This window comes from Phyllosticta citriasiana (genome assembly GCF_038021145.1).
Source record: "Phyllosticta citriasiana strain CBS 120426 chromosome Unknown IWZ02scaffold_17, whole genome shotgun sequence".
NCBI lineage: Eukaryota > Fungi > Ascomycota > Dothideomycetes > Botryosphaeriales > Phyllostictaceae > Phyllosticta > Phyllosticta citriasiana.
Genome location: NW_027117294.1, coordinates 634,977 through 646,877, shown reverse-complemented (window position 1 = coordinate 646,877; position 11,901 = coordinate 634,977). Strand labels below are relative to the sequence as shown.

Sequence of the window (11,901 nt, the reverse complement as noted above, 5' to 3'; positions counted from 1 at the left end):
TTTTCAAAGGCCGATTAATTGCCATGCTACACAATATCATCTGTAAGACTTCCTACACTGGAATCGAGACTCGGCCTATGACTCTTGATTTTTTTCTCCTTTCATCAAAGTCTGATTCCAACTAGTCAGTCATACCTACATTGCTTTTGCCCTCTCAGACGCGCTCGCCGGCCCCCTTCGCCTCGCTATGTTTACTTGTGGATTTTATGGAATGAACAAAAGGGGAGAGCTGGTATCCTTCCATTTCGCTGAGAAATGAACACACACGCAAAACCTCGCCAGACGCCTGCGCCGCTGCTGAAAAAGGCGTCTCTTCTCGCTACGCTCCGCTTTACAGGCCGTAAATGTCCCATCCGTCCAGGCTGGAACTGCCGCGCCTGATTTTGGAGCCGGCAATCCCACCTTTCCATGTCGCCAACCGCGATCCAAGAGCTACTCCCGTCTCCAACTCTTGGTCGATTCAGAGCTCGTCGTCGTCGAGCTCCGACGGCTTCAGCAGACCGCCAACCTTGCTGGCACGCTCACGCTCCTGGTCCCTGGCAGCCTTGGCTGCCTGCTCGCGCTCCTCTGCAAACAGCTCGGCATTGTCGCCAGAAAACTCCTTGAGCGAGACGAGGAAGTCGCGGAGAATGAGCTTGAACCGCGTGAGGTCGCCGTTGTTGGCAAGGAGGCCGTCGATGAAGTTTGAGATTTGGATACTGTGCTTTGTTAGCTTCATCCTGCAAGCGTGGTTTAACGAAACTTACGTTTGGAGATTCGGGAAAGCGTTTGCCAGGAGGTTGCCGACAAAGTTCTTCAAGAAATCCCGATTCGAGGTGCCGGCTGGTGCCATGTCGGGAGTGTATATGGGGCCTTGAATCTTGCCCGTCTCAACGAGCCAAAAGAGCCTGGAAAGGAGCGCCGACTGCTGCTTGAATCCCGCCTTGTGGTCGCTGTCAGTGAGCACGAAGAAGACGTCTTGCAGGATAGTCGTGTAAAAGCTCTGGAAAAAGGCGTTGCAGGTCTGCGGGTCGGTCTCCGACATGTTGGTGATGAGCTCAATGCACATCATCAAGCCTGCGCCTTCAACTTCGCGGTTGTCGTGCTTGCTTGCCCACATGCAAGAGTCAATGACAAACTTGAACGTCCGGGCGTCGAGCTTGAGGAGAGCAGGGAAACAGCGCAGGTTGATGGTGCGGAGGAGCTTGAAGAACTCCACACGGTGGTCGGGGTACTCGGAAAAGTCCTTGTTGATCATGTCGAGCGTGCACTCAAAGACGGCGTCCATGATGTTCATGATTTGGTCTTCCATCATGCCCTGCTCAAAAGTCAGCTTCAATATCGGATTTCCACGGGGCTTCAAGTACATGGATTTGCATGTATTTGCTGAGATTGGGCCGCCAACGTACATGTAGCTTGTTGATGATGGTCGTCATGACGTTCAAAACTTCAGCCTCTCGCGCGTCAGGGACGTTGCGCTTATAGTCGAGGAGGACGGCCTCGAGAAGACCGGGAACCAACGTGTTGTGGACCATCTCAAGGTCGTCCGCCCGCTCCACATAGGTGTTGATGAGCTTGAGAATCTCCTTTTTGATGGTGCGGAGACCGCGCACTCTCGGCATCTTGGTTGCAATGTTGCCGTCACGCTGAACCGCGGCGTCGATGAGGTTACTGGAAGCCCTGTACATCAACAGCATGTCCATGTAGATGCGGCCAATTTGGGGGTAAAAGTAGCTGCCAATCGAACTGCAGGCGGCGACGTTGGTCTTCATGATGTTTCCAATAATCTTGATAGTGTCGGCGTCCTCGAGGATGCTGGGGTCCTGGTTGGCCTGCTGGATGATTTGCTCCCAGGCGGTGTTGGGAAGAGCCATCAGCTCCTGGATCAGGCGCTCCTGGATCGATTTTTGACCCTGTGCGCTGATCATGTAGCCGCAAGCCTCGTAAAAGGTGTGAATCTGTTGGGGGTTCAGGTCGCACGTGGTTTTGCGCAGATTACGGACAATCTCGTCGATAAAAGGCTCCGTCTCACCAGGTTGCAGAGCAACAAAATGCCTTCTGCACTTGTTGGCAATCTTGATAAACGTATCGCAAGCCATGTCCTGAACGCCTGTTTGTCGTTAGCAGATTGTACAACTTGATTCAGATAAAACTTGCCTTCGTGAGTCTCGTGCATAAACTCGAAGAGCTTGTTGACGACAGTCTTAAGGAATTTCCAGTGAGCCTTGAGGAAGCGCGGGTACTGGCCAACAATGTACATGATGTTTGAGGCAACCACGGCCTTGTTGTCCTTGCCGCGCTTCATCTCCGTCAAGCCCAACAAGTCCTTGATGACCGTGACGAGGAATCTCTTCTCCGTCTCCTCATTCATGGCACCAGAGATGGAGCCAATGGCCCAGCAAAGCGTGTTGCAGTTTGCCCATGACCATTCGCTGCCGTCGACTTGGCGGGCGAGCTTTTCCGTCATGATATTCTCCGTGTCGTTGACGTCCAAGTGTGTCAAGAAGACGAGGCACTCTCTCGTCGACTTGTACAGCTGGATGGTGTCCGACTCCTTGACGAATTCACGAACAATTTCTCCCTCGTCATTCTCCACGATCAAGACTTCTTCGGGCCTCACCATCTTCTCAATCATGACCGTGCGCAGGTTGGTAAGGACCTCGGCATACTTGTGCTTGCGCAGGGGGTAGTTTGCGAGGAGATTGGGGTCGCGAGCACCACCATTGGCGAGTCCGCCGAGACCCATGTTGATGAGCGGGTTGATGTCGCCAATGGGCAGCTGCTGCATCTCGTCGTACAGCTCCGACACAAGCTTGGTCCAGTACTCGAGGCAGATTTTGAAAATCTCGCGGTCTTCTATCTGACTGATGCGAATGAGGTAAAAGTGGCCGTGCGTGAGGAAATCGCGATTCGGAAGGTTTTCGATGAGGCTGAGGTGCATGGAGAAGAAATTGGTAAGGAATAGCGCCAAATTTTGCACAAACTCCTGGTCTCTGCCGTTGCTGTTTGCATAGGTAGTCTTGAGGTCGAGGGTAAGCGGGATGATTTTAGAGATTTCCGTCAGAGTGTCTGTAAACATCTGGACCAGCTTCTCGTTGTAGGCTGGCTCGGTGTGCAAACTGGCAATCTCAGTCAAACACTTGAGAGTAATGTTCCGGAACTCTGGAACCTCGAGGAATCTACTTCGCAGGGTCTCGATCAAGCTGACGCCGCTAGGGGGCGTCTCGAAAATGTAGCCGAGGGGGATCCAGTTCAGGAAGCGCAACAGAGTTTCCAAGGTGGCCTTGATGAGGCTTGCTTGCTCGGCAGTCCTGAGGACCTCAGAGCAAAGCTGGTAAATGGACGTGAACTCGTCGCACATGCTCTGCTTGAGCTCTTTTGTCTTGGTCGATGTCATTTGATCGGCAGAAAAGTCAAAAACTTCTTCAGACAGCAGGCGCAAGATGGCCATGTTGTTTTCGCAAATGGGGAGACTGCTGTGGCACGAAGAGATAATTTCGTTGATGAACGTGGGCCAGTTGTGGGGCCATTCCTGCTTCAAGATGGAGACCAGGACGAGGTTGAGCTTGTTGAGCAGGGTGCGGTTGGTCCTGAGGCTCTCCTCGGTGCTCGATGTCTGGATAATGAAATTGACGACGAAGTTGCGAATACCTGCGATTGTGGTTCAGCAAATCGAGACGGACAATTGTGACTTGGGAGTTGTCGCAAACCTTGACATTGGTCTCGAGGCAGCACTTTCCACCTCGTCAAGATGACGCTGTCCAAAACCTGGAGTCCCAGGTCTGTTCAAGTCAGCGGCGAAGTGCTAGACAGGTATGGGGGATACTTGCACTTGGTCTGAGGGTATGCAGCATCCTGTAATATCTTATCGACGAGGAGCCATGCATCTGGATTCTCTTTGAACTGTGGAGCAGTCAGGTCAGGCTCGAAAAGGATTTGGTAAGAGGCGGTGCATACCTGGTTCAACGAGACTTGAGCTTGCTTATGCTGTTTGAGGGGTCGAGTCAGCCAGCGGAGCAGGTCAAGTCGAGGGGGGGGCAAACTTGCAGTGTCGCCTCTGCCTTCGTAAAAGGCGCGGACAGTGGCGTCCAGCTCTTCGATGGTAGGCATGGACATGCTCAGAGCTGGACTGGTCGGGGCTGCTCAAAGGCGGCGGCGAATGTATGCAAGTAGACTCGACAGGGTGTGCGCGCTCAATGCCTGGGAGTCGAGTTCATGCGCAGAGGTGTGTGCTGGTGGAGGTTGGCGTTTGCACGCGGAAGCGCGATGGCGGGGCAAGGTTCGCGGCGGGCGCAAGCAGCGTGCAGGATCCGCGCAGGTCTCGAGGATAGGCGCGATGGGGAGAAGACGCGAGGGGGACGAGGTGGTTGACGGAGCGTCTCGATGTACTGGGTTTGCAGCCAGGACGCGCGGAAAAAGATTTAGGGTCGGGGCAGATGGAGACGGGGGCAGAGACAGAGACAGAAACAGAGACAGAGACAGAGACAGAGACAGACGGGCAGTCCAGAGTTGAGGGTACCGGACCCGACCACCACCGCACACCTCGAGACTGCCGGACCCGGGACGCGGGCGGTCACGAGCCGGGTCGACGCTTAGTCAACAAGAGCCCAAGCACCACCAGAGCTCCACTCTCGACTTTCGTCTACCAATAACTGCCTCTCGTCACCACCTGCGCGTTCCATCACCATCGACGTGGCCGCCACTCCTCGACAAGCGACATCGTGCAGCTGCACGGCACAGCCAGTGACGACCAGATACTAATCCCGAAGCTGTCTGGTCTGCCTCATTTCCTCAATTCTTCAGCCGATTACTGCTCATCTTGATGGACAAACGCCAGCACAGCGCGTACAGAAAAGTCGCCAACTTCTGGCGTTGAGGCTGCCCCCAGGGAGCATTCGTTGGAGGCTAGGGAGCTGCTAGGTAGCCGTTGAATACTTTAGCACTACGAGCTGCGAAGCCAGGTGGACATTCATCTATTGTCGTCGACCATCGCATCAGGATCGGGAGATTTTCTGCCGACTGGCTGCGGCATCCAAGCCCCTTGTAGCTACTCGCACGAACCCTCGCCAGCCGTCTGGTCAAGCATTGCGGCGGCCGCCCTAGTGCCCAGACCACAATTCACCACTATCGATGCGTTTGTTTCAACGGCGATATCGACCAACAGTTGATCAATCATGTTGCACTTTGGCAGCGCCGTGACGGACTCGTGGATGGCATCTTGGCGAACACCTCTGGTTGTACAGTACGCGCAGGATGAATGAAGATGAAGTCATGCTGTGCGTGACTCCGAACAAACAAGCTTCTCCAAATAACGTTCACGATGGATGCTCCCATCAGCCAATTTCCACAGGGTGCAATGACGTCGCGCCACAGCAAAGACGTGAGGTGCCCAGCCAGAGGCGGTAAGGCGGGGCTCCCAGTCCTCGGCCCTAAGGTAGCCTTCCACCTCCAACTACACCGCGTGCTCTCCAACAACAAAGCGCTACATAAGGGCCCCGATCCTCCACCATACGCCGCCGCCCCGCCCCATCCGCGCTGCTCCCTACAGCCCCACTCTCACCGGTATTCTCCGCGACGTCCCGCTTCGCATATCCTCCCCCTCGTGCCCGCCGCCGCAATCCAGTCCAGCTCTCCAGCTCTCCCTGTCTCACCTTACACGACCATGTCTTCGGCGCCCAACAACTCCGCCATGCGCACACAAGAGACACGCCCTGCTGGGAGCAGCGTTGTCACCGAGTCGGGTCGTTCCACCCCGTTGAATCTGCCCTCGGGCACTCTCCGTTTGCGCCCAGACACGACCCAGCGCCGCCACATTCAGTGGGCTGATGACGTTATCGACAACGAGGGAATGGGCAAGAAGTCTTCCAAAGGTATGGAACCCTTTCTTCCAGCTTCTAAAACGACTAGCTAACCCTGTTCAGTCTGTTGCATCTACCACAAGCAACGCGAGTTTGGAGAATCATCCGACGAGTCCTCCGACGATTCGTCTTCCGAGAGCGACTCCGACAGCGAACCTGACAACAGCACTGCTCGACCAACGCGGAACAGCGGCGGGCGCGGCCGCCCTCACTCTCACGACCATGCCGAAGGTAGCTGCGGCCCCAAGAAGGGCAAGGCTCGCACCAGGAAGCGCAGCCCCAATGCCTACGAGAAGATGCCCAACTACAACAAGGACAAGGACAGCAGCAACTAGATTGCCCTGCCAGCAGAAACTCTGAATCTTGTCCAAACGAATTTGCATATTTCACACGGCGTTTATTCGGGAATAGGAGCATTGCAGCGACGGTGTTTATGGCGAGCCCCACGGTTCTACGGTTGGCTTCTCTATTGCGAAGGTACGGCGTAGGCCTTGACTGAAGCCGCTCATTGGAACACGATCCCGGGGGATCCATTCTAGCAGAAGTTCTCTGCATCCCTTACCTTGAAAACGGGGCCTCTGACCTGTCCTTGAAAATTCAGTTGCATTACTTATCAATGTTTCGTTAACACCCAGCCCTTTCCAATTCGAACCGCTCAACTGGAACAGAGAGAGGCGTGCTGTTGACGATTCACATGCTTGCCTGACTACAGGACGTGGCCCAAGGTATGGCCGCTCCTCCACCCCAAGCGTACTCCGAGTCGAAAGATCATTTTGGCAGAATATCAGGTATGCAGCATTCATTTTGTCGTCTGTTTCTTTTTCCCTGAGGCACGTTCTCTTGATCTTCTCGTCCCCATTGATGTGTTGAAGTGCTGGCCGATCGCGATCAATGGGGTGGTGCTCATGATATTTGGAGACACGATGCGCTCCTGTGTTCCCTCCATGTGATCTCATAAAGTCTGGGACCACATGATGCAAAGTTGATTACAGCATATTCCAAGTATCCATGGTTGGCTTTCCTATCAAGGACAACCCCTCGGGAAAACGATTGTCCCAACGCTTTCCCGGAGCCTTTGCCAAACCTTTGCTGTCGCCCACATTCTATCTCTCTCGATCACCGCCGCTTCGAAAAAGCTCACAAGGTTGCCGAGAAGATTGCTGGCACAAATCTTGAAACGGTTCAAGCACCTGTCCGCAGGGTCTTGTCGCGCTCATCGAGATGCCCAAGAAGCGTGAAAAAGAGAAACGCCACAAAAGTCAAGGTGGCTTCATTCAAAAGATTTGGAGTAAATTGAGCGGGCCATCAGAACGTCGTTCCCCGCCCAAAGAGAACCCGCGTCCGGAAACATTTTGCGATGCATGCCAAACAAACCTACTCAGTACGAAACCCTCGACCCGGTCTTACCGCCAACTGCGACGGCAGTCTTCAATTGCTGTCTTGACTTTGTCAACCATGTCATGTTGTCTTAATCAGTTATTACAGCAGAAAGTCCCGTCGTCATTTCTCCGTTTGGAAGTCTGAGGCATCTTGATTCATGGCTAATGTTTCATTGACAGACGCCGTTGGTTCTCCTTGGCTAAGTAGCTTCGCCAAATTTCTCACAGAGAAGCCCAAGGATCGCAGGCACAAGCACGATGGCAAATCAAATAAGGAAAGTAGAAAAGATCGACCTCGGTGTGCCCGTTGTAACGCACAGCTTTCGACCAAAACGCGCCCGAAAGATCCTGAAGAGGTGGCCAAGCGCGCCCGTCTCGAAGCCAAAAAGCAGGAGTGGCAGCAGAATGGATGGGTCATTCAGCTGGACGAGAAGTTGAAAGGAAGTTCTAAAAACTCGTACAGGCGCAAACGGAAAGTATCACACCACAGAGGAGCAAGTGGGTCATCGCCTTTCGTGGCAAATCATTCAAAGCATCATGGTCGAAACGATCGTGATCGAACCAGGCATCATACCGTCGAAAGGCCGGCCAGATCTCAGACACCTAGACGACGAGATCACGTTGCAGAATCTGAGCAGCAACCACGGCACCGACACCACGGGCATTGCAACTCGAAACACTTGCAAACCCATCGCGATGGGTCGGAAGCACCCCGAAAACACCAACATAAACATCGACATTATGTGGCCAGGAATGCAAGAAGCAGGCACCGTACAAGAAGCGCCAGACGCAAGGACCACCGTGCTGTAAATAATCCAGAGCAACATCAACAGCAGCGCAAGAAGAGACAAGGCGTCAAGCAGGCTTCGGCCGCCGACAATAGACAACCATGTGGGCTGTCAGCCTGGCGGCTAGCTCTCTTGGGGCCTTCTGGGCCCCCCTCAGGAACGCATAAGGCCTCAAGGGAGCAGTTTCCAAGTGGCTCGATGACGAGCGGGCCGGCACCTGTGCAGGACGAAAGAATCCAGCCCCCGTACCCACAACGCATCGACAGGCGCAGAGGGAGTCTCTCGGGCTTTGCGGCAGATGGTCGACACAGGCTTTTACCATCCATACGACGTCGCTCTTGGAGAAGTGTACTCCCTCCTCCTTCTACGCAGCCGACTCCGGTCAGGTCTGGTAACAAGGAGCGCGAATGGCAACCTTTAGCTACGGCACCACAATCATCTTCGTGCTTTTTGCCTCCAATCGCAGAGGGCTCCGGTCATGACGGAGATGTGGACAATGCAGGCTCAGTACCACACATGTCTGGCGCTCTCGGAGGTGGCGAAGAACATGCAAACAACGCTCACGGTAAGCTCAATCTGCTCCGGACTATGTCTAGAAAGTTCTTGACTGACGAATCATCAACGCAAGTCGCCCCTGAGCCCGGTGCTATCCAGCCAGCGGAGCCACCACTAGCCGCGGCTTCGGAGACATCTGAATGGTTGGATATAGATCCTGAAGAGCAGTATCCTAAAGAGCAGTACCCAGAAGAGCAGTATCCGCAAGACCAGTATCCACAAGGGCAGTACCAAGAAGAGCAGTACTTCTCGGGAACTTTTTTTCGGATCCCGTTCATGGGAAGACGCTCGAGAAGGAGAATCTCTTCATTCGCATCACCACTCCAACACTTCAGCACTGATTTGGAAACTATCCCAGAAGAACCTGAGAGTCTCCCCAAGTATCCGGAACGCAAGCTTCGGAGGGTTGAAGCGCGGATTCCACAGACCAGGCCTCCAGGGTCAAGTCCTTTGCCAGATCCATTTGCGATTGCCCCCGTTCCCCAGCCGCCGCAAGAACATACACTCAGCAGTGCTCCTGATCCCGCGTCTGCTCAGCCTTCCATGGCGTCGCCGACTGCGGGTGCGAACGGGAATGTGCAGTCCTTACAACAACCGGCCCCGAGAACCCAAAGTCGCGCCGATACCCCAGACATCGTACGCAAGAACTCGAGCTCGAGGACGCCAAGCAGTCCCGAAATACCAAGGCCGCGAGCCGGTACTGGCCGTGCTTCGAGAAACGAACCTGCTCCGACACCCGCGTCATCACCTACAAGTCCTCCTCTAGCACGACAAACTCTGGCGACGCCACATTCGCAACGAGTCACGACAGCCTCGATGGCACGCAGCAACTCGATCAGACAATCGAGACCACCAGAAGCGCCTGCACCCATGGGCCGTGGCGCCGGCAACAGCGGGCCGAGCCGGAGCCATGAACAGCGCAGCGATAATGCAGCTCCCAGCACGCCGACCCCCAGCGGCCGCAATTCTTCTGGACGCGGTCACCAAGACGCCGAGGGTAGGAGCAGCAGGCATGATGAGAGGGAAAGTCGCCATAGACAGAACGAGGGCTCAAGTACAGCTACTAGGAGGGCCCACGGGTGAGATGGGGTGGACTGCAGATCAGGGGTGTCCGTGGACGGAGCACTGGCTAGTGGCTGGGTCAATGTTTTGGTGGGATTTTTCCTGGATTTGTTGCGGGATGTCTGTTTCGTTCGAGGCTCTTTGGGCTTTTCGGGACGAGAAACCTGAACAAGACTTGTCTCGAAAAGCAGGGTCATGGGCGAAGTGGTGTCTGTTTGTTTTGGTCTTGGTTGTTCCCGTGGCTTGTTTACACCTGGTCGAAGCTCATCCTGGCGGTGTCTTGTCAGGGGCATGCTTGCTTTCGGATTGTTTTCGCGTGCTGTTACCGCCGTCAACAGAGGCTGAGAAAAAGGATGAGGGCGTGTCCTTTGAGGTCAGGGCCGGTAGGGATGAATCGGGCAAAAGTGGAGTTGTTGAGTTTAGACGACAGGGTGACTGGAGCTCGCGCACGTGGATGGCCCGAGCTCCTCGGCGCCGGCGCAGAAGCGGCCGCAACAGGACGTCAAGAACTTATCCGTAGCTCCAGTCCCTCAACCCTATCCTCCATTGTTGGTTTCTCATCCATCCCGCTCTGTGCGTGCAGTACATCCTCGACGCCATCGCTCTCCTCTGCCTGCAGCTAATTCTCGCCCCAGTCATCGTTTCCACAGCTTTCATTCTCTCGACCGACCGTCATCATGTCCGTCCCGGCCTTCAGCGACATCCCCAAGGCGGCCAACGACGTAGGTTTGGAGCGCTGCGCAATTGCGCCATTGCATCTCCTGTCGTCGCGGCTGCCCGGCTGACAATTATCCACAGCTCCTGAACAAGGACTTTTACCACAACTCTGCCGGCAAGTAGACAAAGGTCGACCGTCAGCTGTGCTCCTAGCTTACCGCAGTCCTTAGCCGCCCTCGAGGTCAAGCTCGCGTCCCCCAACGGCGTCGCCGTCACCACCAAGGGCACTTCTGCCCACGAGGGCCCCATCACTGGCTCGGTATGGACTTCGCGCTTTTCGGAAAACTCGGGCCCAAGCTGACGGCATTTGTTGCAGGTCGAGGGAAAGAAGGCTCTTTCTAACGGTATATATCTACACAATCTCTTTCTCGTTGTCCCCATCACGCCTCAAAGGAAACGAGGCTTCCGCTGCTGGCTGGCGGTATACGGCGCGCCAGGTCCACCCTTGACAATTCAGGGACTAATACAATATCGACATCCAGGCATCACGGTCACCGAGTCCTGGAGCACCGCCAATGTCCTCAACTCCAAGGTTGAGCTTGCCGACACCTTCTCCAAGGGTCTCAAGGCCGAGCTGTCTTCCGTCTTTGCTCCCGCCTCGGGCAACAAGGGCCAGAAGCTCAACTTGACCTTCAAGCAGCCCATCTTCCAGACGCGCGCCTTCTTCGACTACTCGGCCGCCGGCAACCTGACGGCCGTCGTCGACGGTGTCGTCGGCCACGAGGGCTTCCTCGTCGGTGGTGAGGCTGGCTACGACGTCCAAAAGGCCGCTGTCACCCGCTACTCGGCCGCCGTCGGCTACCAGACGCCCCTCTACAGCGCCGCCATCACCGCGACCAACAACCTCAACCTCTTCACGGCCTCGTACTACCAAAAGGTCAACTCGGCCGTCGAGACGGGCGCCAAGGCTTCCTGGGACGCCAAGGCTGGCTCTGCTGTCGGCATTGAGCTTGCTAGCAAGTACAGGCTTGACCCTCTGTCGTTTGCCAAGGTGAGAAATTTTTGCTGGAAACTGCGCACAAAAAGGGACGCGTGACTGACGGGCTTTGAAACACACAGGCCAAGATTAACGACCGCGGTATCGCCTCGATTGCCTACAACACCAAGATAAACCAGGGCTTCACCTTTGGCATTGGTGCCTCCCTCGACACCCAGAAGCTCAACGAGGCCGGCCACAAGGTATGTCGCTGATTTGCCTCTGGGAAGTGGAATCTCTCTGACAAGTTCCAGATTGGTGCTTCGTTCACCTTTGAGGGTTAAACAAACCTTTTGATACCACACCACTACTTGCCGCGTAGACAAGACGATGGGAAAGGATTCACGTCTCTGGCCTCTCGCGAAGCTGAATGGAAGCGGATGTAGATGCATTTAGGCTCTTCACAGACTCCTTTTCCGCTTGCTCTGCGTGAAGTTTGATGTGTGAGATACAGCGTGTTTGTGTTTACTTGCAATGTTTTGCTGGCAATGTCCCAACCGTTTACCCAGTCCTCTTCTCTACATGCCAGTTCCCATTCATCCGCAATAAATATACCAAAGGCCGCCCAAACTCCAAAACCCAAATCT

At 54.9% G+C, this 11,901-nt stretch overlaps 4 protein-coding genes across 4 annotated transcripts; 3 read left to right on the top strand and 1 right to left on the bottom strand.

Moving 5' to 3' along the window:
• On the bottom strand, nucleotides 1-4,517 carry IWZ02DRAFT_463638 (CRM1 C terminal-domain-containing protein). The gene is made up of 8 exons (XM_066768366.1): nucleotides 4,027-4,517; nucleotides 3,937-3,966; nucleotides 3,810-3,882; nucleotides 3,690-3,761; nucleotides 2,137-3,630; nucleotides 1,389-2,089; nucleotides 747-1,297; nucleotides 1-698 (listed from the first exon to the last, which is right to left on the bottom strand). The coding sequence occupies exons 1-8, from the start codon at nucleotides 4,093-4,095 to the stop codon at nucleotides 461-463; spliced, it is 3,228 nt and encodes a 1,075-aa protein (XP_066618602.1). The 5' UTR covers nucleotides 4,096-4,517; the 3' UTR covers nucleotides 1-460.
• Nucleotides 4,518-5,641: 1,124 nt separating this feature from the next.
• IWZ02DRAFT_494516 (phosphatase inhibitor-domain-containing protein) lies at nucleotides 5,642-6,172 on the top strand (the record flags this gene model as incomplete). The annotated part of the gene is made up of 2 exons (XM_066770029.1): nucleotides 5,642-5,849; nucleotides 5,901-6,172. 2 exons carry the CDS (start codon nucleotides 5,642-5,644, stop codon nucleotides 6,170-6,172), a joined length of 480 nt encoding a protein of 159 aa, XP_066618601.1.
• Nucleotides 6,173-6,926: 754 nt separating this feature from the next.
• Nucleotides 6,927-9,970, top strand: IWZ02DRAFT_106746 (uncharacterized protein). The gene is made up of 3 exons (XM_066761331.1): nucleotides 6,927-7,218; nucleotides 7,397-8,569; nucleotides 8,633-9,970. The coding sequence occupies exons 1-3, from the start codon at nucleotides 7,059-7,061 to the stop codon at nucleotides 9,640-9,642; spliced, it is 2,343 nt and encodes a 780-aa protein (XP_066618600.1). The 5' UTR covers nucleotides 6,927-7,058; the 3' UTR covers nucleotides 9,643-9,970.
• IWZ02DRAFT_106747 (mitochondrial porin-like protein) lies at nucleotides 9,971-11,793 on the top strand. Its single transcript, XM_066761332.1, has 6 exons — nucleotides 9,971-10,343; nucleotides 10,420-10,453; nucleotides 10,509-10,597; nucleotides 10,655-11,329; nucleotides 11,398-11,517; nucleotides 11,569-11,793. The coding sequence occupies exons 1-6, from the start codon at nucleotides 10,299-10,301 to the stop codon at nucleotides 11,596-11,598; spliced, it is 993 nt and encodes a 330-aa protein (XP_066618599.1). The 5' UTR covers nucleotides 9,971-10,298; the 3' UTR covers nucleotides 11,599-11,793.
• Nucleotides 11,794-11,901: the final 108 nt, after the last annotated feature.

Bases quoted from the DNA above. Each gene is read 5' to 3' on its own strand.
- IWZ02DRAFT_463638 (XM_066768366.1), bottom strand. From the start codon at position 4,095: ATGTCCATGCCTACCATCGAAGAGCTGGACGCCACTGTCCGCGCCTTT. The intron at 3,967-4,026 runs GCAAGTTTGCCC...CCCCTCAAACAG, and splicing joins ACGAAGGCAGAGGCGACACT to CATAAGCAAGCTCAAGTCTC. The intron at 699-746 runs GTAAGTTTCGTT...AACAAAGCACAG, and splicing joins GCTTTCCCGAATCTCCAAAC to TATCCAAATCTCAAACTTCA.
- IWZ02DRAFT_106746 (XM_066761331.1), top strand. From the start codon at position 7,059: ATGCCCAAGAAGCGTGAAAAAGAGAAACGCCACAAAAGTCAAGGTGGC. The intron at 7,219-7,396 runs GTACGAAACCCT...TTTCATTGACAG, and splicing joins ATGCCAAACAAACCTACTCA to ACGCCGTTGGTTCTCCTTGG. The intron at 8,570-8,632 runs GTAAGCTCAATC...CATCAACGCAAG, and splicing joins ACATGCAAACAACGCTCACG to TCGCCCCTGAGCCCGGTGCT.
- IWZ02DRAFT_106747 (XM_066761332.1), top strand. From the start codon at position 10,299: ATGTCCGTCCCGGCCTTCAGCGACATCCCCAAGGCGGCCAACGAC. The intron at 10,454-10,508 runs GCAAGTAGACAA...CGCAGTCCTTAG, and splicing joins CTTTTACCACAACTCTGCCG to CCGCCCTCGAGGTCAAGCTC. The intron at 11,518-11,568 runs GTATGTCGCTGA...GACAAGTTCCAG, and splicing joins TCAACGAGGCCGGCCACAAG to ATTGGTGCTTCGTTCACCTT.